The sequence below is a fragment of the Sorghum bicolor genome, chromosome 5, assembly GCF_000003195.3.
Source record: "Sorghum bicolor cultivar BTx623 chromosome 5, Sorghum_bicolor_NCBIv3, whole genome shotgun sequence".
Taxonomy (NCBI): domain Eukaryota; kingdom Viridiplantae; phylum Streptophyta; class Magnoliopsida; order Poales; family Poaceae; genus Sorghum; species Sorghum bicolor.
In genome coordinates this window covers 25,452,064-25,477,636 of record NC_012874.2, presented here as the reverse complement: position 1 = coordinate 25,477,636, position 25,573 = coordinate 25,452,064, and the positions used below count along the sequence as shown (strand labels likewise).

Sequence of the window (25,573 nt, the reverse complement as noted above, 5' to 3'; positions counted from 1 at the left end):
GGGAGCTTGGAGGTCTTGGTATTTCTGATCTGAAAGCTCTTGGAGTGGCTTTACGAGTACGATGGCCATGGCTAAAGAAAGCTGAACCCAGCAAACCATGGGCAACCTTGCCTCTCCATACTAGTAAGGAGGTTGATGATCTTCTCTCTCTGGCCACTACCACCGAAATTGGGGATGGAGCTAATACCTTATTCTGGAAGGACAGATGGCTCTCTGGTAAAAGTGTCCAGAGCCTGGCACCCAATTTGTTTACTCTGGTTTCTAAAAGAAGAGCAAACAGGCGCACTGTGTTGCAGGCTCTCAGGGAGAACAAATGGATAGAGGACATTCAGGGGGAGATCCCTGCACAGGCTCTATTGGAATACCTTGCATTATGGGATACTGTAGAAGGAATTGTTTTGCAGGAAGGGATTCCTGATAAACACATATGGAGGTTTTCTGCTTCAGGAGAATATACAGCCAAATCTGCCTATGATATACTCTTTGAGGGAGCCATCAGTTTTGCCCCTTATGAGCGCATTTGGAACTCTTGGGCGCCCCCAAAATGTCGCTTCTTTCTATGGTTGGTTGCCCACAACCGTTGCTGGACAGCCGATAGATTGGCGCGGCGTGGCCTCCCCCATCCCGAACAGTGTCCGCTCTGTGATCAGGTGGATGAGAGCATTCAACATCTGCTAATTGGCTGTGTGTTTGCAAGACAGTTCTGGTTTGTTATCCTTCATAGCTTTGGGCTGGCTGCTCTTGCCCCGCAGCCTACTGATTCCTCCTTTGATGCCTGGTGGGAAAAGACGGTTTCGACAGCCAGTGGAGAAGTGCGAAAAGGTCTGAACTCTCTCGTCATATTAGGTGCCTGGACTATCTGGAAGCATCGTAATGACTGTGTCTTCATTGGAGCCACCCCGAGTTTGCCCACAGCTCTGACACTTGCTCGGGAGGAAGCCCTGCTTTGGTCTTTGGCTGGAGCCAAGGGGCTAGATGTTGGTTAGTGGGCTTTGGGTGTTTATCAGTCTTGAGAGTCTCTTTTCTGCTACCTTGTAAGTGAGGTGTGAGGCGGTCTAGGTGCCCTTGTGGGTGCTTTTGTGTGTGTTCTTTGTTGTGTGTTGAGTCTTGTACGTCTACTTTTTCCTTCTATTAATACAATGATACGCAGTCCTCCTGCGTATTCGAGAAAAAGGAATTAACTCACTCATTATCCTTGGAGCTTGGACTATTTGGAACCACCGCAATGGGTGCGTTTTTGACGTAGCTGCTCCAAACTTGGGTCGTGCTTTGATTGCGGCTGGTGAGGAACGTCGCCTGTGGTCTACTCGAGGGCTTTCATTCCTGACTGCCCTCCTCCCTGGTAGCTAGAAGGGTCTTTTATTTTGTAGTGGTCGCCTTGCGCTGTCTTGTCTCGGGCGCGAATGTGATCCTAGACTCAATCAGGGGGAGTGTGGGTTCGTGCGTGTGTGTGTGTGGGGGGGGGGGGTGTGCGTGGGTGTGTGTTGTAGCGTTGTTTGGGCTCTTGCCCTTTACTCTCTTCTTAATATAATGAAGCGCAACTCTCCTGCGTTTTCGAGAAAAAAAAATAGTTGAGTCATATATGATTTCTTTCTTTGTCTCATGTCCTATGTGGTTTTAATGTATCACACATCCGATACTTAAATCATAAATCAAATGAAAGGTGTGGTTGATGGTATATACTTCCAAGTCTCAATAAATGTTTATTGAGTTGCATGCACCGACCAGTTCAACCCAAAAGCTTAAGCTGATGGGGAGCGGTGGACATTTCACTTATATTCCAACACCCCCCCTCACATGGAGGCTCCCTCAGGCCTTAGACGTGGAACAGGAGCGAGCAACAATTATTTTATTTAATTGCACTAACTAGGATTCAAACTCGAGACCTCTGATGGGGAGAGGTGGGCAATTCACTTATATTCAACACTCTCCCTCACGTGGAGGCTCCCTCAGGCCTCAGACGTGGAATAGGAGCGAGCAACAATTATTTGAAAAAAAAACCAGGATTCGAACTCGAGACCTCTAGCTCTAATACCATATTGAGTTGCATGTGAAGGAAAATATAATTGGTGGAATATTTGATATATTGCATTGGGCCTCATGGGCTGATTATATAGGGTACATAGGACTAACACCTTATGTGGATACACAATGTGGTACTATTTCTATTTACTCTAACATCCCCCGCAGTCACAGCGGGAGCGCTACAGATGGTAAGACTAGAGAAGAAGCTGATAAGTAGCATCCCCTCGTAGTCATAACAGTCGATGCGTCGTGTAAGCTGTGGCTGGAGAAGAAGCCGATGAGTCCTTATGCAAAGCGGTAGCCCTTTGTGCCGATGTCGAGGTAGCTGAGCGTAAGGGCGCAGTAGCCGTGGTCAAAGAAGTCATGCTGAAGATGGCGCCGAGGTCGATGTAGTTGTAGTTGGGTTGCGTGTCGATGGAGCTGCAGGCACACAAGGGGAATGACGGAGACGCGTCGAGGCAGTCGTCGTGGGAGGGGGCGATGCCGAAGTCGATGCAATCAGGACCGTCGTAGAAGAAGGGCGACGACGCAATCGAGGCAGACGGGGTAGGAACGGGAGGGTCGATGCCGAAGTCGATGCAGTCAAGTCGCCTGAGCGCCGAGGCGCAGCTAGATTTGCCAGATCCAGCAACGCGTCGGGGACGAAAGCACGCGTCAGTGTTGCCAATACCAAGCGTACAAGGGAGAGGGCCCCAACCGTGTGGTTGTGCTGGACGAAGAAGAAGCAATGCGGGAGAAGACGCGTCGGCGAGTAGGTCTCAGCGACGACGCGGGTAGTGGCAGCTCGATGACGAAGACCCAATCAGCAGGACGAAGACCTTGTGCAGACGGATGGCGCAGCAGGGATTGCGCAACACAGTCGTCGATGCACAGATGACGGCGATGAAGATGCAACGACGAAGTGTACACACGGACAACGATGTTGTGGCCCGATGAGGCGACACAACAGCAGCCCTATTGCTCGGAGAAGATGCACGTAGTACTCGGAGACGGTGTCGATGAAGTCGATGCCGATGGTGGAGTAGAACGCGCGAGGTCGACGGGCGGTGGGCGACTCAATCCCGATCAGTGATCCGGCAAACCAAAAAGATACAGCAGCAGCAGAGCAGCAGCAGATCAGGTGTACCCAGCAAGACGACATGACGGCAGCGGTGTGTCCCGATCGGGCGGCGCAAGGCGCACGGCGAGTCACGAACACGCGGGGTCGAAAGCGCCAACGCAGATCGACGAGGTGGAGATGGGCAGATCCGCTCAGCAATAGCGACACGCTAGATCTGGCTGCCTCCTTGGCAGCGCAGGGTCAAGGCGTGTGGCTGGCCCTGGCCGCCACCACGGCGGCACGGGACGGGGCGAGATCCATCCGCCTCCATGCGATGAAGATCGGGTGTTGATGGCGACAGCCGGCGACGGGCCCGGGGACAAGGCAGCGGCGGCAACCTGGCGATGACGTAGGGGAGATCCTGATCTGTTGTGCGACGATGACGACGGCAGCCGAATCAATAGGATCGGGCACCTAAAGAGAGGCGCTGCCCCCGGTGGAGATCGACCTCTCCCCGGGGGTGCGCAGTGTGGAAGCGGCGGCGGCTAGGGTTAGAATCTAAACCTAGGCGAATGATACCATGAAGGAAAATATAATTGGTGGAATATTTGATATATTGCATTGGGCCTCATGGGCTGATTATATAGGGTACATAGGACTAACACCTTATGTGGATACACAATGTGGTACTATTCCTATTTACTCTAACAGCATGCACCGACCTGTTCAACCCAAAAGCTTAAGCTGATGGGGAGAGGTGGGCAATTCACTTTTATTCCAACAATGTTAACAGAATTAATTGAGACAATTAATGTCAAACCAATTGGAGAGGGATTAGAGATTCCACCTTACTACAATGAGAAATTGAGAACATAATTGGATAGTCGAGGGAGTAACAAGCATCAGAGGTGGAAGTTGCAAGGTGCTGAGTGGACATTAAGCGGCACACAGGGTTGTCAGTTTTGGAGTGACATTCTCAGCAATTTCTAGCTATAGGTATCTTTTGCATATGGGAGCCATGCACACCTTGTCACTGGTGTACCGGCTCCCCAACAAGGTAGGGTCCAGGAAATGGAATTGTGGGCTGCCTTACCCATGCTCTCAGGTCCTGCGAAAGGGCCTCAGCTGAGTTGGTTAGGTGGCTTGAGTAGCACTCCCCGGGTCCTGGGTTCAATTTCCTGTTGGAGCGAATTATCAGGTTTGGTTAAAAAATTCCCCTCGTCTGTCCCACGCCAAAGCATAGGTCTGAGGCTTGGCCCTGGTCGTGGTTGTTCTCACATGGGCTACAGGAGTCAGGGTTTTTCTTGACCTACGTGAGAAAGTCTTCTTAAATCAATACCTGGGGGCTATCTTACCCCCATTTAACAGGGGGTTTGGGGGGGGGGGGGGGTTGTGTCCTTGCATGATTTCATGTCCATCCTGCCATTGGCTGTTGCCATTTGGTAGTGAGTGGGTCCTTGTAAATTCTACTGCCTGCCGCCCTTCTGTACTTTCAATTTGTCTCTTTCCTCTGGAACTTTACAGAGAACCCTTCAAATTCTGTTGATGGAACCATGCTCTCCCTTTTTCCTTTACCCAACTTATTTGGGATTTGCCCTTCTGGATCTTCTTTAACGTAAAATCATGACTCACTTAGTCTTATATCTTATAGTTGAGGTTTAGGTTCCATGATTCATTTTAGTATAGTTTCATTTCAGTGAGAAAAAAATAGTCGCGAATAGAGCACAGTAAGTGTAGCATCATGGATACCAGCAGGCTTGAGAACCAACTTGAGATCATCTATAGCATGCTAGTGCCTGCCTTTAGTGAGGTTGTGTACTGTTTAGTTCGGCAGTTCTCTGAATCTGTTTGATTTGATCCTTTGTCTATTTCATAAATGGAGGGTGTGTAGTTTTATTGGCTTAACAACACACTTTTGATAATTGTTTAGGGCATGGACATTGTCGGATACACACACCTTTGTTTAAGATAATCTAATAATAATGGTATAGAAGAACCTATTGAGGGCTTGTTCAAAGCCTGGAACTAGACCAAATTCCTTTAAATTGTTTGGGACATCAGTGCATTTTCCACAGTAATTGGAGGGTTTGGCTCTAGGTCCACCTGTACAGCCTACACAAATAGGCCTATATCTCTGTTATGAATTTAGGCCACTCCAAGTGACAAGTCTTACTGACTTTTCGTATTTCATTGCTCAAATGTAACCATTCAGGCTGTGCTCGTTTCGTATACAGTAGGTGGTTCTTCAGTTGGTTTGACCTTGAAGTGGCGGTAGTTTCTGTTAGAGTAAATAGGAATAGTACCAATACCCACATAAGGTGTTAGTTCTATGTATCCTATATAATCAGTCCATGAGGCCCAATGCAATATATCACTCCACCAATTATATTTTCCTTCATGGTATCATTCGCTTATCAGCTTTTTCTCTAGTCTTACCGTCTGTAGCGCTCCCGCTATGACTGCGGGGGGATGTTAGAGTAACTAGGAATAGTACCATATTGTGTACCCACATAAGGTGTTAGTCCTTTGTACCCTATATAATCAGTCCATGAGGCCCAATGCAATATATCAAATATTCCACCAATTATATTCTCCTTCAGTTTCGTTGCTTTATGGTAATGAAGTTTGGGTATCCCGTTGTGGAAACTGTAACCATTGAGCTGTGATCATGTGTTCTAGCATGGTACTACAGAGTACTTTCTCATACTAAGATCATATCTTTGAGGAAAGAAAATAATATGGCCTTTTATTTCTTTATGAAAGTTTTGAGGAATTTGGCCTGTCACTAGAGCTCTTGAAAAGATACCATGTGAATTGTGTTAGTCTGTTCGTTGGCCTTTTGACTACCAGTAGTGCTGTTCTAAAGATATGTTCCTGTAAATTTTTATAGGAGACAGCGGCGACCTTGTTGACAGCATCGCTTGCTTCAAGAAATGTTGAATCTGTGAATACTGCTACTACTGTTTTGCTAGCTCAAGGGAGCTCTTCTACTTTAGAAAATCCTTCTGATTTATCCAGTCAATCACCAGATGTTTTTGGTGCCAGTGGAGTTGCCCATTCAACTGATCTGGTGTCACAAGTTCCTAGTAGCACCACCCTTTATGTAAGTTGCTTTTCTTGCCTGTATTCTGTTATTGGGGTGTTTCACCCCATGCTGTACGTAAGTTAATGTGATAAAACACTGCTTATCTGCACCAGGAACCTCTTGAGATTAATGAAAGAGAAGGGTCAAAATCAGACTCGGGTGATAGAACTGTTGAGGAGCTAGGTTCAACAAGTACTGAATTTAGTTGTGATTTGGTTGATAGTTCAAGGAAGTCAAATATGGTCAGTTCTGCAGATCCAAAAGGAGAATACATTACAGCATCAGTGAAAAGAAAGAACAAAAATGATGGAAGTCACACTTCTGTCTCCTTGGAGGATACTCCTAGTACACTCACTAATAGAGGAGTTTCTTCCCAGTCACTTGTGGAACAAGACAAGGCAACAACATCTGCCCCACCTCTTATTTTTGTGAAGTCAGATGATATTCAGCTTAGTATTCGTATGCCCAGTGGAAATAGACTGGAGATCAAAGTAACAAAACAAGATGTTTTAAGGAAAGTGAAGAATTTTGTGGATGAAAACAAAGGCAATGAGCTTAGCTCATATGATCTTTCTCTGGTTTATCCAAAAAGAGTTTTCTCTGAACAAGGTACGAATCATTATTTTTGGAAGAAATCGTTTGTGTTGACGTCACTACGTATTTCTTCTTCATTGTTGTGGCAGCTAGGATTGAAAGGGGTGAGATGGGGAAGCAGCGGCTTGTGTGCTACAGTACCCGCGGAGCTACAGTATTCGCGGGTACTGTTCACACCGGATGTTGTGGCGGCGGCTAGGCCTGTGAGGGAGGGAGATGGCCGGCCGGGGGCCTTACCCATGGCCGAGCAAGAGGGAAGGGTTTTCCTCTTGATTCTTGCTTGATTAGATCGATACATCTCCTCTCCTTATGTAGAGAGGTTTACTTGACTCCTAAGCAAGGCTTACTTCTCTAAGCAAGCGACTCTTATCTCTAATTAGTCTAATATGCCCCTGACATACTCTAACACTACATCCCACCTGGACATGCAGCTCCTCCTCGAGCTGCAATCTAACCAACTTATAACGATGACTTGACTCGACAAAACCTCCCTAGCGGGTGGGGTTCATCTTCGACGGTGGCTGTGCGCGATTCTGCCGCTGCCGCTGATGAATTCCCCACCGCGCAATTGCCTCGCTATCCTCTTCGTTCCAATTCACAGTCTCACCTTCTTCTCCAATCTCCCCTGCACACCCCTCAGCGGCAACGCCGTATCAATTTGGTATCGGAGACCTCTACTGGTGCATCGACATCCATGTCCGGCACCGTGACCGATCCTGCAGCCATGGACGCGAAGCTCGATCGCATCTTAGGCCAGCTCACCACCATCAACAATCGCCTCAACTCAGTGCCTCGCTATCCTCTTCTTGTTGATGCTCGCCTTGCGCGCGTGGAGATAGGCAACCACGACTCCGGCAAAGACTCTGGCAAAGATGACGGCCCCGAGGACGACGCCACGCGCCACGCGTTCGATTCCGCGCGTGGGCCACATTCCGCGACCAGGCGCCGTGGGACCGCGATCGATTTGCGTGCGGCTTTGATTCGCGTGGCTTCGACCGCGACTTTTACAGCCGCGGCGGACGCGACTACGACGGGCGCGGCTCGCGCGCGCGGCTGCGACGATCGCAGCATGCGTGGTTACGACACGCGCGGCGGGGGTGGCTACTGTAACAGAACCGACCAAATTATAAGAGATTAAGCCTAATAGTGACCATTTGCATAGTCGAACCATCACGCTTAAGCCCATATAATCCCGGTAGTCCGTGAAATCTCGAAGGATTTCAAACCACACATCGCATAACAGCCAAGATCGTAATAAGTTTAGCGGCCGCCATCCACAAGTACATCCAGATTACAACATTCATGAAACACATCGGAGTACTTAAGTTATTACAAACCAAATTCTTCAAGTAGCGGAAGCTTCATAGTTCGAAAATACAACACACACGATAAGTCTGATACAGTGTCATAGTTCGGTCATTCCCACAAAAGCAAAAGAAGAGACGAAGTGACCATCGCCCTTGGTCTAGTCATCACCCATAGCTGGGTACAGACAGAGGATGCAATAACCATAGTACATTTGACCATCTGCAAAACAACATGGGAGTAGAACCCTGAGTACGAGAAGGTACTCAGCTAGACTTACCCGTCATAACTTAAAATAAAGACTCATCAAGGATCATGAAGGCTATTTAGTGGGGTAGCTGACAACCATTTTGCAAAGACCACAAGGTTTTATTACCCTAACCTACATAAATTTTTTTCTTCTTTTAATCTGCTCAAGTTGAAAGTATCATTACCTATTATCTAGGTTTGCTCCTGTGCTATTACAAGCAAGTATGAGACTATGATAGTACCTCATCATAGCAGTCATAAACCCGTTTCATTATAACCCAAGTGTTCCATAGTCCTTACTACGAGGACAGGGCTCATGTCAAGTGCTCACTATCCAGGGGCGATGGCGATTCGAATCGATTTCTAACCAGCTGGCGAGGTATTCCCCACACAAACCACACTCACTGATCAAGTGAGCTACAGATCACCGTATTACACTATCCAGGACCAATTCGCGGGTTCGGCAGGCACCGCCAGTACCCGAGGACCGTTCCGGCGACCGAGGTATCCAAGGTATACCAAGGTTGCGCGCCGCGCCCTCGTCGTTCTCCTCAACCATCACCAATACAGCGCATGGCGGCTCGACTCCCGGCCCGGATAGTGTTCAGGCTTCGCGGTCGGAACGACTTATCCTTCCAGCTAAGTGTGGGGCATGCGTTCAACATGACAAGAGGGCCGTCAACAATCGGTCCTTAATCGACACAGGCAGGGGCACTATGGGAAACCCACCATAAGACCCTGCCCGGTCTCCAATTACATTCCACACTTGGTTATTTCTTTCCCCAAGCAACCACTGCTTAATCAAGCAGATATCCACCTATATCTCGCAGGTGACAGGACATCACCCGACTTCTACCGGACTAAGCAAGCTAAGCATAGACTCCGCGCCTATCTACATAGGACAAGGTAGATAAACGAGTAGGGATAACAAGGAGTACATATGCAGCAACGGTATCAGGCAACTCCTACCACTTAAATGCAGTAGTAGAACAAGTATAGTGCATCACATAAGTTAGCGAGAATAGGGAGACTTAGAATGCTCCGGGGCTTGCCTTTCTCAAACGTGCTGGGTCGGTGATCCGGACACTCCTTCAGTTCCTCTCCGGGTTCCTGTGCTTCCGGAGGTTCCTGCTCGTGAAGCTCCTCGGGTTCCTCGGGTCCCACCTCGTTCTCCTGCGAGCCTGTATGATGCATATATGCTCATGAGTGGAGTGCGAGATGCCCGAGTGGATGCTTATATGAGAGAGTACCAAAGGAGTCATGTTATGATGCATAGGTAATGCACTTGGTCATGCTTATTACAAGGTAGTCAACATCATCCAAGAATAAACAATTAAATCAAACATCTATTATATTCTCTTCTATAATTATTTTTTTTCAAATGCAACCAGCAACCTCCATGATGCTTCAAAGATACACCAAACCCAACTTATTCCATTCAACCTATATATACAACCATTCATAGTTTTCTTTATTCATTTCTAAGCCCATTAAAAATGACATGCAATTCTGTTCATCAATAAATTCCACAAAAATTACAGGAGACTTCCAGCTAAGCATAAAGTTTAATGAAAATTTTTCATAATTTTTGGTTACTTATTTTGAGCCACAAAAATCACAAGATTAAGTAATAAAGTAAGTATAATCACCCTACTGTGATATAAGTGTCAAACAACAGATTTCATATTTTTACAATTTGTCTAATATCATAAGAAACACCCACAAAATTTTCCAGATTTATTGCATGACCCATTTAATTATTAAAAATCATAAAGTACTGCCATGCAAGCATTTAAATTACCATAAATTCATTTATACACCAAATAATATGTAACAATATTTTCTCAGTGATTAAACACACATGCAGAGCCAGCAAAACAAATTTTACATTTTTCAGAGCCCTATTTCGTTTATTATGCATTTTCCAAGTTTGACAAAAACATGGATTAAATATACTTACACAGAAAAGTTACTTAGTCACGACATGCAAACATACTAGGCTATAGATCTGGAAATAAGGAATACACCAAAATTTATTTCACAATTTTTGAAGCTATATTCATCAAGATATGGATTTTTAAACATTTCAATCATTTTTTGGAAATTATTTTTCTGAAAACAAATCAAATCCACCCCGAGACATGCTAGGTGCACCCGGTGCAGTGCACCCGCGGCCGCTGACGAGCGGACCCGCCTGCCAGCCGGGCCCGCTGGTCAGAGCGCAGAGGGGGAGGAGCTCCGGCGAGCCGGAGCTCACCGTCGGCGAATCAAGCGGCTCTACACGCTCTACGGCTCACGGCGGACCTAGCGCACCCATTTGCGCGGCCTAAAACGGACCGGAGCAGGCTCGCCACCGGCCATGGCGGAGCGGCGGCGCTGCTCATCGTCGGTACGGGACGCCGGCTCGGTAGAGCGTGGCTGGAGGGGCTTGCGAGCATCGCGGTGCCAAGGCGAACACGATGCGCCAACTACGCAGCACCGGAAGGCATGGAGACGCGCGGACCACGCGTGCGGCGGCGGAGCTCTCGCCGGAGAAGAAAGCGAGGGCGAGCGGGGCTCACCGTGCCTTACCGAGCGCTCAGATGAGCGTTCCGCAACGGCGGAGCGAGGGCGAAGCTCGGGGAAGAACTAATTGAAGAATGGCGCACGCACGGGGGAGGAACAGCCGAGGCGGAGCTCGGGCTCCAATGGCGACGGCGGCGCTCTGCGCGTGCGGGGCGAGGGCGAGAGGGCGAGAGAGAGGGAGCTGATGGGCGCAAATGGGAGCAGGGGCGGAGGCGAGCGCGACCGGGGCGCTTTGGTGGCCGACCGGGGCGCGTCCTCGCTGCCGCATGCCCGCCACGCGGCGGCCGAGTCCTGCCGGCGTGCCACGGCGTCGCGGCGAGGCCGTCCGCGCGCGGACGCGGGCACGAGCGCGGGGAAGGGGGAGGGGAGAGCGCGGGCGGGCCGAGCCGGCTTCGGCCAGTGGGCCAGAAGCGAGGCCGCGGCCTGCTAGCGCCCCCTTTTCCCTTTTCCATTTTTTTTTTTAAATTTTCTTTTCTTAAATCCTCTTCCAAAAGCATTTTGACCATTTTCAAATTATTTTCACCATCTTCACCCAGAAGCAAAGTGGTGCCAAACTAAAAGCTCTACAACTTTGCTTTAATAGGTAAGACCAAATTCTAAATAGAATTTGAATTACAAATTAAAACTTAGTTCTAGGTTTTTAAATAAAGTTATTTTGGATATTTTGTATAAATTCCATTTCTCAAATTCCATAGCTCCAAAAATTGCACAAAAATGTTCTAATATTCTTTTTACACATAAAGCAACCTAATTTGAATATTTCACAATTTTAGAAACAAGCATCACATTTTTAACATAATTAAAGCACATGAAATGATGCACATAAAACCATATTCTTAAAAGAATGACATGCTCCTGATGCTTATGATTGATGAGAGTGCTTATGCATGACTTTGATGAGACTAAGTGCATGCTTAACACCTAGGGTGTTACAGCTACGGCGATCGCGAACCGCGCGACTACGACGCGCGCGATGGGGGCGGCTTCGTTGACCGCGGGCCACGCGACTACACCGACCGCGGCATGTGGGGCTTCGCCAGCCGCGAGTTCCCCAACAGCGGACGTGACTTCCGTCGGGGAGGTCGTGATTTCGACCGCTCCTTCGACATTGGTGGACGCTGCCCGTTCGATCGCCACCACGAGCCCCACCGGGCACCCAAGATTGAAGATTCCCTTCCCCACTTTTGATGGCGAGTCTGAACCCCTCACCTGGCTCAACAAATCAGAGAACTACTTCCGTGGCCACTGTGTTCCCGAGGACGAGAAGGTGTGGATGGCGTCCCTCTATCTGAATGGCACAACAACAGAATGATATTATCAGATGGAGCGGGATTTCAGCTTGGTACCCTGGCCCTGGTTCGTCGAGTTCGTTAATCTTCGCTTCGGGCCGCCCATCCGCTCTAACTCGGTGGGCGAGATCAAAGCCTTGGTGCGCACTTGCTCCGTGGAGGAGTACTCCCGTCGCTTCCAGGCCCTGCTAGCGCGCTGCGATCATCTCTCCATGCAGACGGCCATTGACCTCTACACCGGCGGCCTGGGGCAGCCACTCGCCCACGACGTCGAGCTTCAGCACCCTGCAAATCTACAGCCGGCCATGAGCCTTGCTCGGGCGTATGAGCAGCGACATTTAGAGGCCTCCGCCGTCAACAGCTCCTCGGCGTCGAAGCCGTCGGTTCGCCGTGCCAGTGCTACCACCAGCACGGGTGGCCCTGCCCCGGATGGCAAGGCCGAAGGGTCACGACCTCGCTTTCGCCGTCTCACGGCGGCCGAGATGCAGGAAAAACGGCAGAACGGCCAATGCTACTTCTGCCCCAAGCCGTTCGGCAAGGAGCACAAGTGTGCGGCTAGGGGTGGCGTCTTTCTCATGGACCTGGGGGATGACGAGTTGGACCCCCTCAGGGACATCACCGACTTGGAGATCTCCCTCCATGCTCTCACTGGACTCAACTCCGCTGACTCTATGTTGCTGCAGGTGACAGTAGGTGGCGTATAGTTGCGTGCACTGGTGGATACCGTCTCCACCCAGATGTTCATTCACTCCGCGCTTGCGCAGCGCCTGGGTCTCACTGTCACCCCGCGTGCTGGCCTCAACGTCATGGTGGCTAACGGTGACCGGGTGCGCAGCCCGGGCGTCTGCCTCGCTACCCCGGTCATCATCGGCAGCGAGGCCTTCTCCATCGACTACTTCACGCTGGACTTGGGTGGCTTTGACCTGGTGCTTGGTGTCCAGCTACTTCACGCTGGACTTGGGTGGCTTTGACCTGGTGCTTGGTGTCCAGTGGCTTTGGACGCTGGGCCCTATCATTTGGGACTTCGGCGCTCTGGCGATGTCCTTCTAGCACAATGGTCGCTCCCATCACTGGACCGGCGTACGCAGCCGGGGAGTCGCTGCTCTTGCCCTCGCTGACCCCCGCGCTGTGCTGGAGGAGTTGCTGCACTCGTGCGCATGCACCCGGACGACATCGCCAAGACGGCTTTCCGGACGCACCGCGGGCATATCGAGTTCCTCGTCATGCCCTTCGGCCTCACCAACGCGCCCTCGACGTTCTAGGCGCATGAATGACATGCTGAAACAGTTCCTCTGCCACTTTGTCTTAGTTTTTTTTATGATATCCTAATCTACAGCCGTACATGGGCTGAGCACTTATAGCATGTCAAGGCTGTGCTGCAGCAAATGCGCGACCATCGCCTCTTCGCCAAGCTCTCCAAGTGTTCCATCAGCGAACCATCTGTGGCCTACCTCGGTCACATTATCACAGCCGAGGGGGTTGCCATGGATGCTGACAAGGTTGCTGCGGTGGAGGCATGGCCACGACCACGTTTGGTTCGGGCACTGCGCAGCTTCCTCGGCCTCACCGGCTACTACAGGAAGTTTATCGCCGGGTACAGTAGTGTGGCAGCACCGTTGACTGCTCTTCTCAAGTGGGAGAGCTTCACCTGGACAGTGGAGGCTGACACAGCCTTCCTCACTCTCAAGTCTGCGTTGATCACTGCACCACTACTTCAGCTTCCGGACTTCACCAAGCGGTTCGTGGTGGACTGCGATGCGTCCGGCACTGGGTTCGCCGCTGTGCTGCATCAAGGCGACGGCCCCATTGCCTTCTTCAGCCGGCCGGTTGCCTCTCACCATGCCAAGTTGCTAGCTTATGAGCGCGAACTCTTTGGGCTGGTCAAGGCTGTCTGTCATTGCCGGCCTTATCTCTGGGGGCGGGCGTTCACCATCCGGACCGATCATTGGAGCCTCAAGTTCCTCCTCGACCAGCGCTTGACGACCATTCCTCAGCACACATGGGTGTCTAAGCTGTTCAGCTATGACCTCACCGTTGAGTACCGTGCTGGGAAGCTCAACACTGTTGCGGACGCGCTCGCCCACCGGGACGCGGAGGCGGCGGTCCTGTCCATCTCTGGGCCTCTCTTCACTGACTATGAAGCATTGCGTGCAGAGTTACAGGATGACCCAGCGGCCTAGAACATTTTTCAACAGCTTGCTGCTGGTACCGCGCCGACTGGCTGGACATTGGTTGACGGCTTACTGCTCTACAACAGCCGTGTCTTCATTCCGGAGGGCTCCAGTTTGTGGCCACAACTCCATGATGCTCATGAGGCTGGTCATGAGGGTGTTCCAAAAACCCTCAACCGGCTGCGGTCTTCCTTCTACAACAGCCGGCTTCATCAGCTGGTCCGCTCCTTCGTTCATGGCTGCGCTGTGTGTCAGCGCAATAAGACTGAACATCTCCACCCGGCTGGTCTTCTCCAGCCCCTGCTGGTGCCATCTCAAGTTTGGAGCGACATCGCCATGGACTTTGTGGAAGGGTTCCCTCGGGTTGGTGGGAAGTCGGTCATCCTGACCATCGTTGACCGCTTCTCCAAGATGGCTCCTTTTGTCGCCTTGAGTCACCCCTACTCCGCAGTCTGTGACTCGAGCTTTCTTCGAGAACATCGTCCGGCTTCATGGCTTTCCGTGTTCGATTGTGAGCGATCGTGCCACGGTCTTCACCAGCCGCTTTTGGGAGGAACTGTTCAAGCTTGCTGGTGTAAAGCTCCTGCGTGGTTCGGCCTTCCACCCACAGACAGACGGCCAGTCTGAGGTCACTAACCGCATCATCGTGATGTACCTGCGGTGCCTTGCTGGTGACCATCCTCGCTCCTGGCTGCAGTGGCTTCCTTGGGCAGAGTTCTGCTTCAACACCTCGTACCAATCTGCTCTTCGGGCCACGCCTTTTGAGGTGGTCTATGGCCGGGCACCTCCAACTTTGATGTCATATACTCCTGGTGCCGCCCGTGTTGCTGCTGTGGATCAACAGCTCCAGGACCGTGATGTCTTCTTGGCAGAAATTAAAGACTGCCTCATTTTTGCCCAAGATACAATGCGGGAACATCAGAACAAGAAACACCGGCATGTGGAGTTCTCTGCTGGTGATTGGGTGCTGCTTCGTCTCCACCAATGGACTGCTGTTGGCATTACAGCTGCCACCTCTTCAAAGCTTGGTCCATGGTATTTTGGCCCTTATCAGGTCGTTGAGCGGATTGGGGCTGTGGCTTACAGATTGCAGCTTCCTCCTAAGGCGCGCATACATGATGTGTTCCATGTCGCCTTGCTCAAGAAATATGACGGACCACCGCCTGCTGCTCTAGCGCCATTACCAGAATCCTCCGTGGCCGGGTGGTTCCAACGCCTGCACAGGTGGTCCGGGCTTGTCTCAACCGTGGCAGCTGGGAGCTCTTGGTTCAGTGGGATGGTCGTTCAGCTGCTGATGCTACTAGGGAACCCATTGCTGACTTCAAGGAGCGTTACCCATTGTTCCAACTTGCGGACGAGCTGGTCGTTGGGGAGGAGGGAAATGTTATAGACTCATTTGTGGGTCGCCACTATAGGCGCCGGGCTAGACAGACCAAGGCTAACAGCAGTGGCTGAGTTGCCGGTCAGTTTTAGAAAGGGAATAAAGGGGAGGATTTTTAGGATCTTATTAGCCTTTTGGTTTGGAAGTGCACCTGGACTATAAAGGTAGCACTTAGGATTGTAATCAGGATTTATCGAAGAAGACTAGAACCTCCCTAGCGGGTGGGGTTCATCTTCGACGGTGGCTGCGCGCGAATCTGCCGCTGCCGCCGACGAATTCCCCACCGCGCCATTGCCTTGCTATCCTCTTCGTTCCAATTCGGTCTCACCTTCTTCTCTAATCTCCCCTGCACACCCCTCAGCGGCAATGCCGTATCACCACCATGAAGGACAATGGTGTCGGTGGTGGGCTTTGGGGCGATCGTCGTCGTGGCCGCTAAGTCGCTCACCATCGTGTACATTGGCCCCATCGTCAATGCCAAAGCATAAGACAGAACCACCGAAGTTGAAGGCGACATCTGCAGCAGGTGGATGAGAACTGGGGCGGTCGTCTGCATGCCCTGGAACAAAAACGTCGTCATCCTGTATCCGGGCATCCCGTAGGGGACAACTGGTGGCAGAGAGGCCACGATCAATTGTGGCAGTGGCCAGCTGGCTGGTTACAGCGGCGGTATGCCGAGGTAAGATAGGATTTTGGTGACTGAACGAGCGAGATCGGTGATGACCGCAGTCAACTGATCTGGCGTCATCGGTGAGGAAGTGACTGGCAGCAGCTCATTGTAACCTGACATGGATTATTATGTGGCAGCTAGGGTTGAGGGGGCTGAGATGGGGAAGCAGCGGCTGTTGGCACGCTACAGTACCCACAGAGGCGGTTAGGCCTGCGAGGTAGAGAGAAGGTCGGCTGGTGGCCTTGCCGGGCAAGAGGAGAGGGTTTTCCTTAGTTCTTGCTTGATTAGATTGATACATCTCTTTTTATATAGAGAGGTTTGCTTACTCCCAAGCAAGGTCTAGTTGACCCCTAAGCAAGCGACTCTTATCTCTAATTAACCTAATATGCCCCTGACATACTCTAACACTACACCCCACCTGGACATGCAGCTCGTCCTCGAGTTGCAATCTAACCAACCTATAACGATGACTTGACTCGACAAAAACCTAATAACTAAAAACAAGCCTTTGACATCTCGGCTTATTTCATTATTCTCAACCTCTAACTCCTAAACAGACATGCACATGTACAACCTCTTGGATCCCATAGACACCATCTGGATGAAAGGGATTCACGTGTATAGCCACTTGGAAGTGGTCGCAACAGAGACCAGCGAAGACGCCCTCGTGGTGGCCAGTCGCGGAATGAGGAAGCGCTAGGCAGTGCACTCCCATCGGTGATCCCATGCCTTCTCCCCGCCGCATGGCTGCTGGTCTACATCGCAGAGAGGAGAGTCGAGGGCTTTTGATGGAGAACGACAAGGAGGGGAGTGTCTTTCCTACCGTTTGCGAAAACTAGTTCGCCACCAACGTGGAAAACAACATTCCATCGCCCGTGGGGGCAACTGCGTGCCTAAGATCTCCGATGTAGCGAACATGATCGAGGTCTTCCGCGCGGCAACGAGCAACTTGGAGGAACTGTGAAGGGGTGCAGGGCTAAATCAGCTGCAGATCGTGCGTCACCCGCTGACGCGCTAGGAGGCCACGCGTAGCTTGCAGTCGCACCGCCGCCCACTCCTGGTGGGTAAGCATCTTCCGCGTCGGCTGCTCGATCTGATGTGATTTCTCGCTTGCATCTTGGATCTGCCGGACGTCGACGCCCTTATAGAAGATCCCATCATTGAATGGGTGCTGGAGGCTTGGCCCACCATGAAGGACAATGGCGCCGGTGTGAGAGCAATTAGTCTCGGGATTGATTGATTGAAGAGGTACAGGGGTACATTATATGGCAAGGATCCCTAAGGGTTTATAGAAACACCCAATCAACGGTGATCCTTGCCTTGTCAATCTATCTTAATCCCTAAGGTGCTTAACCGCACCAGCCCATAACAGCCCATTAGGGCGCCTATTGCTAACACTCCCCCACAGTCAAAACGTCAGTCACTTTGCACTTTAGACTGGACCTAAACTCCGTGAACACAGAGGTAGGCAGTCCCTTGGTGAAGATATTAGCATACTGCGATGAAGTAGGAACATGCAGAACTCGTAGATCACCAATGGCGACTCGCTCCCGGACGAAGTGAAGATCAATCTCAATGTGCTTGGTGTGCTGATGTTGCACTGGATTGGAGGTCATGTAGACAACACTGATGTTGTCGCAGTACACCAGTGTGGCGCGCCTAAGCGGGGCATGTAGTTCCAAGAGAAGCTGACGTAGCCAGGTAGCCTCTGCAACTCCATTTGCTACTGCGCGATACTCGGCTTCAGCACTTGACCTTGATACTGTATTGTGGCGCTTGGAAGACCAGAAAACAAGGTTATCACCAAGGAACACTGCATAACCCGAGGTGGATCTGCGAGTGTCAGGACAGCTAGACAGCCAGCCCAATCAGCGTCGTTGTAAACAACAAGATCAGCCGAAGTAGTCGGTCGCAGCAGTAGACCGAGGTGAAGTGTGCCCCGAACATAGCGAAGAATATGCTTCAGAGCAGCAAGGTGAGGCTCTCGAGGGTCATGCATGTGAAGGCAGACCTGCTGAACTGCATATGCAATATCTGGGCGAGTGAACGTCAAGTACTGAAGAGCTCCAGCAAGACTGCGAAAGTCTGTTGCATCAGACACAGGGGCCCCCTCAGCTGCAGCAACCTTGGAGTTGGTGTCAACTGGTGTAGAGCACGGCTTGCACTCAGCCATCCCGGCGCGATCTAAGAGGTCCAACATGTACTGTCGCTGTGAGAGTAGTAGTCCATCACCACGCCGCTGAACATGCATACCGAGAAAGTGATGTAGTTCACCAAGATCTTTCATGGCCGCCTAAGAAAGACTGACGACGAGGTTGTGAGTACAATATCATCGACATAGAGCAACAGATAGGCCGTGTTTGATCCACGCTGGTAGATGAAGAGTGAGGTGTCTGATTTGGCTTCGACAAACCCAATAGACAGCAAGTAGCCATCCGACTGTACCAAGCATGAGGAGCCTGCTACAGGCCATAGAGCGACTTCTTCAAGAGATAGACATAATCTGGATGAGCTCGATCTTCGAACCCAGACGGTTGATGAGAGTACACTGTCTCAGTCAAAGTCCCATGAAGAAAGGCGTTCTTCACATCCAGTTGGTGAATGGGCCAGTGACGAGTGAGCGCTAAGGAGAGCACCGTGCGGACAGTAGCAGGTTTCACCACAGGGCTGAAGGTCTCATCAAAGTCCACACCAGGCCGTTGGGTACAACCACGAAGAACCCAACGTGCCTTGTACCGCTCGAGGGAGCCATTCGACTGAAGTTTGTGCTTGAAGATCCACTTCCCAGTGACAACGTTGGCCTGAGGAGGACGAGGCACGAGATCCTAGGTGTGGTTCTGTAGGAGAGCACAGTGTTCTTCCTCCATAGCGGCTCGCCAACTGGGGTCAGACTGAGCGCTACGGAAGGTCTTCGGCACCGGAGAGAGGCACGGCGTGGTAGAGGGCGGGCATCTTGTAGCCGCTCTTGGACCGGGTCCTCATGGGGTGCTGGTTGGCCGCTGGAGGAACAGCAACCGCACCCTTGGGTAGCGGTGCTGCTGGTGCAGCGGTGGACAGCGGTGCTGCTGGTGCAGCAGCGACGGACGGTGCACCAGGGGCTGCTGGTGCAGCAGTTGATGCAGCAGCCGGGGCAGCTGGGCATCTTGTAGCCGCTCTTGGACCGGGTGCTCATGGGGTGCTGGTTGGCCGCTTGAGGAACAGCAACCGCACCCTTGTGCAGCGGTGCTGCTGGTGCAGCAGCGACGGACGGTGCACCAGGGGCTGCTGGTGCAGCAGTTGATGCAGCAGCCGGGGCGGCTGCTGGCTCACGCGGGCGGCTCATGTGGACGTATGTAAAGTCGCGAGCCGGCCGGAGAGGAGGGAACCCTGGCGGCGGCCCGCGAGGCACATGCACAAGTGTCGGGGAGCCTGTGGGCGGTGCAGAGGGTGACGATGCGTCGGGCAAGTCCAGGGCCGCACGTGGCGCGGAAGGGGAACTCCTGGGGGCCGCGCGTGGTGCGGTGGATGTCCCTGACGTCCGCAGCGCAGGGAGGACGTAGAGCGTGGGTGTGGGAGGATCCTCAATATCCTCAGGAGACTCCAGGCGCGCCCCAGGCACAGCCTCACGAGGACCGGCAGGGGTGCAGGCGGCGTCGGGGGTGCGGGGAGAAGTTCCTGCAGGCAAACACTTATGCGACGGTCCAATAGGAACGGGCACAACATCAGTAGTGTCATCGGCAAGAAACTCATGATCTGCTGGAGTACTAGGACCATGACGCTCAGCGAAAGGGAAGGCCGTTTCATCGAAGACGACGTGCCGGGAAATGATGACTATTAGATGATAAAGGCAGCGGTACCCTTTATGATGAGCTGAGTAGCCTAGGAAGACACAGGACAGACCTGGGGGCAAGCTTGTGAGGAGCAGTGGCAGACATGCTGGGATAACATTTGCAACCGAAGACTCGTAGAAGATCATATGTGGGTGGTTTGCCAAATAAGGCAAGATGAGGAGTGGAGAGTTCTAGAGTCTTGGTGGGCAATATGTTGAGCAGGACAGTCGGCGTGGAGAGAGCCTCCACCTAGTAGGAGGGAGGCATGGACGCCTGAAATAGCAGGGAGCGAACAACATTATTGATAGACCGAATAACGCGTTCAGCTTTACCGTTTTGAGGCGAGGTGTAAGGGCAAGACATGCGAAGGTGAATGCCCTGGGTGAGGAAGAAGTGGCGGGTACTAGAGTTGTCAAACTCTCTCCCGTTGTTGCACTGTACCGCTTTTACGCGGGCGCCAAACTGAGTGGAGACGTGGGTGATGAATTGAGCTAGCGGAGTGGAGACGTGGGCGATGAATTGAGCGAGCGTGCTGAAAGTGTCAAGATTTAAGGCGTAAAGGAAATGTCCACAAATAATGAGTGGAATCATCGAGAATGACCAAATAATATTTATAACCAGAAATACTGATAACTGGAGAGGTCCATAAATCACAATGAATAAGATCAAACTTGCTAGACGCACGGGAGGTGGACAAATGAAAGGGCAGACGAACATGTCGCCCGAGTTGACACGCATGACATAAATATGAACAATCTTGAATAGGGAGTGAAAGACTAGACACTAGCTTTGACAGAGCCTCGTGGCCAGGATGCCCAAGACGCCGATGCCACAGTGGAGAAGATCCCTGAGCGGCAAAGGAGAGTGCTGGTGGAAGACGAAGTGGGTACAACAGCCCAGAGCTATTGCACCTGACGATCTCTTTCCGAGACGGAAGAACCTTCACAGAACAACCAGCGGGGTCAAACTCAACAGAGCAATTATTGTCAATAGTAAAATGGCGAACAGAGATAAGATTCTTAATAATTTGTGGTGATACAAGGACATTATTAAGATGTAATTTGGATGATAACTCTATGGAGCCAGTGGCAGTGACAGGAATAAGAGAGCCATTACCGACAATAATAGATGAAGGGTGAGGGTACCGCGGAAGAAGAATATGTGAAAAGTGAGGAGGGCTGAGATGTCATATGTGAAGTAGCACCTGAGTCGAAATACCACTCGTTGGTCGAAGGAGGGGTCAGCGTGTCATGCTGAAGGCAGCGGCGAGGTCCGTCGGGTCCCAGGAAGGCAGGCCTGTCATAGGGTTGTAAAACCCCGGAGCAGCCCACTGACCAGCGGGTTGCTGGTGAGCAACAAGCGCCTGCTGCTGTTGCTGAGCAAACAGGGCCTGCTGCTGTACCTGGTGCTGCGCCTACTGCTGAGCCTGAAGCTGCGCCTGGAGATGAGGGGGCACCGGGATGGGTACCGGTGGCAGACGAGGACCTGCTGGCCACATCTGGATGGTGCCAGACCAGGGATTGTAGAAGCTGGGCCAAGGGCGCCCTTCCCCAGCCGGCTGCTGCTGGCTAGTAGCGTGCTGTTGCTGTGTGGCACCACCAGGAGGGCGATAGCCCTGTCCTGAAGTGCTGCTGCTGCCTTGTCCTTTGCCGCCGCCACCGCGCTTGCTGCGGCGGCTGTTTGAGGCTTTGGAGCCCCCTCCAGTGCCTCCAGTACCTGCAGAAGGTGGCGGTGCTATGGTGGGAGGGGTGGAGGCGGCGAGGGCAGTGGCAGGGGCCTCCTTGCGATGTCCCATGGTGAGTTCCTCGAGGATGAGGTCTCAAGAGTCTCCAGGAACGTCGGGAAAGGCTTGGCTCGACGGAGAAGCGTGCCGACGTGAGCAAAACGCTCGTTGAGGCCGCGGATGACGTTGAGGACGAGGGTGCGATCGGTGATCACCTCGCCGAGGGCCGTGAGGTCATCGGCCATCTTCTTCAGCTGGCGGCAGTACTCGGTGACGGAGAGGTCGCCTTGGACGAAGTTGAGAAAACGCGTCTCCAACTGAATGGAGCGAGCCTCGCGGTTGCCGAGAAATTGCGACTCGACGGCAAGCCAAGCGTGCCTTGCTGTAGAGCCCTGAGCACGGATGATCTCGCCCAGGTCATCCGTGATCGTGGCGACGATCCAGGACTTGACGACGCAGTCCATCGGGGCTCAATCAGGAGATATCGGGACTGGAGCGTCTTCGCGAACATTGCCCTGGAGAGAGAACTTGCTGAGGATGAGTAGAAACTGGTCGCACCAGCGGTTGAAGTTGCCGGAGTCGACATCGAGGATGGTGGTGACGTGGTTCTGGATGTTGCTGATGGTGACAGCATGGGAGTGGAGTTGAAGCAGGGCCACGGCTTCGTGGTGAAGCATGGCTGCACGAAGATCAGTTGGCGCAGGGGTTCCTCCAGCGACTCAGGGGCTCCTCCCGAAGGTTCGGGCGCAATGGTGGTGTCGGCGGCTGCCCGCTCCATGGCAGCACGCGCGAGAGCCGCGCTGGCGCGTTGGGCCGCCTCGTCCCGCTCCTTGGCAGCGACTGCAGCCTGCCGCTCGGCTTCGAGGGCGCGAGCCAGGGCAGTGTAGCGCGTGGCCTGGCGGTCGCGTTCGCGTTCCAGGCGCTGGGTGGTGGCGGCGGCGTCGGTCGCCTGCTCCTGGACGATCTCGTCGGTGAGGGAGGCGTCTTTGGTGCCTTTGGGGGTGGGCGGAGAGGAAGCCATGGTGGCGCGCGGATGAGGGCCTGCGCGCGGGGCGCAGCACGGCGAGGGGTTGCGCGCGGTGGTGAGGGGCGCAGCACGGCAAGGGCCGACGCGCAGGAAGAGAAGGGCGGCACAGCAGGCAGCCGACGCACGCAAGGAAGGTGCAGCGGAAACGGAAGGCTAAACCTAAGCTGATACCATGAGAGCAATTAGTCTCGGGATTCATTGATTGATTGAAGAGGCAAGGATCTAAGGGTTTATAGAAACACCCAATCAACGGTGATCCTTGCCTTATCAATCTATCTTAATCCCTAAGGTGCTTAACCGCACCAGCCCATAACAGCCCATTAGGGCACCTATTGCTAACAGTGAGCTTTGGGGTGACCGTCGCTGCTTCCCCATCTCAACCTTCTCAATCCTAGCTGCCACACAATCTGGTATCAGAGATGCCAGGTTACAATGAGCTGCTGCCGGTCACTTCCTTACCGATGACGCCAGATCAGTTGACTGCGGCCATGACCAATCTCGCTCGTTCCATCGCCGACATGCAGTCCTACCGCGGCATACCGCAGCTGCAACCGGCCAGCTGGCTACTGCCACAATCGGCTGTGGCCTCTGCCACTGGTTTATATGTTAAGATAATAACATTTATGATATCAACTAAGTATCATGTGATTCTTCATTAATTATATTTTCATAGTACATCTATTTGATATAAAAAATCTTTATAATTCTTTCTATTATTTTGGTCAAACTTGATATGGTTTGACTCTCCAAGATTCTTAGAATGACTTATAATTTGGAATGGAGGGAGTATTAAAGAGAGGGAATGGAGGACTAATCAAGTTAATGCTAAGCCATGACAATTTTGCCCAACTCCTGAAGCTTTTTAGCTCCAGGCAAGCACCACATGTTCATCTCCTCTCTGAAAAACCCATGGGCCTCCATGAGAGCAGATACACCCTCAAAAAGACATTTCTTTCTACGGGAGCCACAAAGTCAAAGCCCCCTAAAATTGCAGCGTTTAGCCTTTCCTTGAAGGTTTATCAACCCTTAACTTGCTTTTCTAAAACACCATCATTTCAATAAATTGCTGTTTAGAAGCTATAGGCATGCAATGCCACTGTTTCAACAAAGGAGGTCCTGACGGGAGTTTTTAAAGCTCAAAAAAGGCTACACTTTTTGCAATATCATGGTTTTTAAAACACAATTTGTGTCATCCAAACACCTTGTGTCTTTCTAAAACCCAAATATTTCTAATATAACTATATGTCTATTTTTCCCCTTGCCGTTTACCACAGTTTTCAAAACCAGACTACACCGCAGTTGAACCTTGAAGAAATAAAAGGAGTACCAGAACTGTCTATTTTTCCCCCCTGCCCTTTAGCACAGTGTTGTGTGCATGCTGAAGTTGCATTTCTTGTACTGACGTACCACAATTTGTTTCTTTCTTTTCTGTATTTTGGTTTTGCATGATGACCATTGCCCTTGTATTTTTTATCTTTTTTCTGGATGCTGAAGTTTTTAATATCTAGTTAAATTGTCAACAAATCTTGTCCAGATATGGAAGCAACGCTATCTGACTTGGGTATTCAAAACCGTCATGCAATGATTGTTGTTCCACATCGGCAGTTTGGTCAGGTATCAAGGCCTCAGTCATCAGCATCTTATGATGTGGGTGGCAATTCAGGTGTGGGGGTATACTTTGGTTACCTGAGAACCGTGCTGTCTTATGCTAATCCACTCTCCTACCTGAGGGGAAATACCAACTCATCAAATCCAGAGCTACAGTCAAATGAAGGCATGCACCAGCTTAGTATGTTTTCTTATTTAATTTTATTTCTAGTCAGCGACAGAAGTGTATTGGCATTTTCAGTTAACATTTTTGTACTTCTGTAATTTCTAATCAGTGCAATTACCTCTACATCACTGAAACAGGACATGGATCTGGTCCATGGAGTGAGCCACGGCCTCTTGTTGGCAATAGAGGCCATGAAGTGACTGATGCAGACTCTGCAAACATGCTGCGAAGGCGCTCCAGACCATTCGGTGCCAATATCCACACTCTGGGGAACGAGGATCATGGTCCATCTGATGAAAGAAATGTTTTCTGGAATGGGAACTCGACAGAGTTTGGAGGCGATGACAGAAAATAAGTTGTGGCGTGGCGGGGCCTGGACGACAGCACCACTTTATCAGACAATCTAAGTTGGAGACACCTGAAACAAATGCCTCAACAGGCTTGTTGAGGAATCAAGTGTTGAGTTTATAGTGGCAAAAATTATCGCTAAATTGTGATGTTTTACATTTGTGGAAACATTGTACGGTCGCTGCATCAGTGTACTCGTATAGCAGATAGCGACAGATATATTAAACCCGAAATCATTGGTTCTACTGTCTGGTCGAACGACATTTGTTTTGGTGTTGGCTAGAACAAAATTCGCAGCAACCATAACGCATGGCAAACCAGCTTCTGAGGCGGACACGTGAGTTCTGGAAAAGCCATAAATTAACTTGCATAGTGTGCACTTACGGTTTTTTATTGTGTTTACAGTACGGAAGTGCTGGCGTTCGGACGTCCGATGGAAAACCAATCCATTGGACGGTGCCGCGGACACTAGCATTGCACCCGCACGTCCCGCCCTTGCCTGGAAAAAAAGATGAAAAA

The 25,573-nt window shown here is 51.3% G+C and overlaps 1 protein-coding gene across 5 annotated transcripts in view; it reads left to right on the top strand.

Annotated features, from left to right (window-relative positions):
• LOC8155637 (plant UBX domain-containing protein 11) overlaps window positions 1-25,354 on the top strand; it is a 63,559-nt gene extending 38,205 nt beyond the window's left edge. For 4 of the 5 annotated variants that reach the window (XM_021461234.1, XM_021461233.1, XM_021461235.1 and 1 more), the window contains 4 exons: window positions 5,955-6,167; window positions 6,263-6,758; window positions 24,467-24,721; window positions 24,844-25,354. In XM_021461234.1, coding sequence (XP_021316909.1) covers window positions 5,955-6,167; window positions 6,263-6,758; window positions 24,467-24,721; window positions 24,844-25,061 — 1,182 coding nt within the window. In that variant the 3' untranslated portion in view covers window positions 25,062-25,354. The remainder of the gene's footprint in view (window positions 1-5,954; window positions 6,168-6,262; window positions 6,759-24,466; window positions 24,722-24,843) is intronic. The other variant, XM_002489276.2, reaches the window with a different exon arrangement.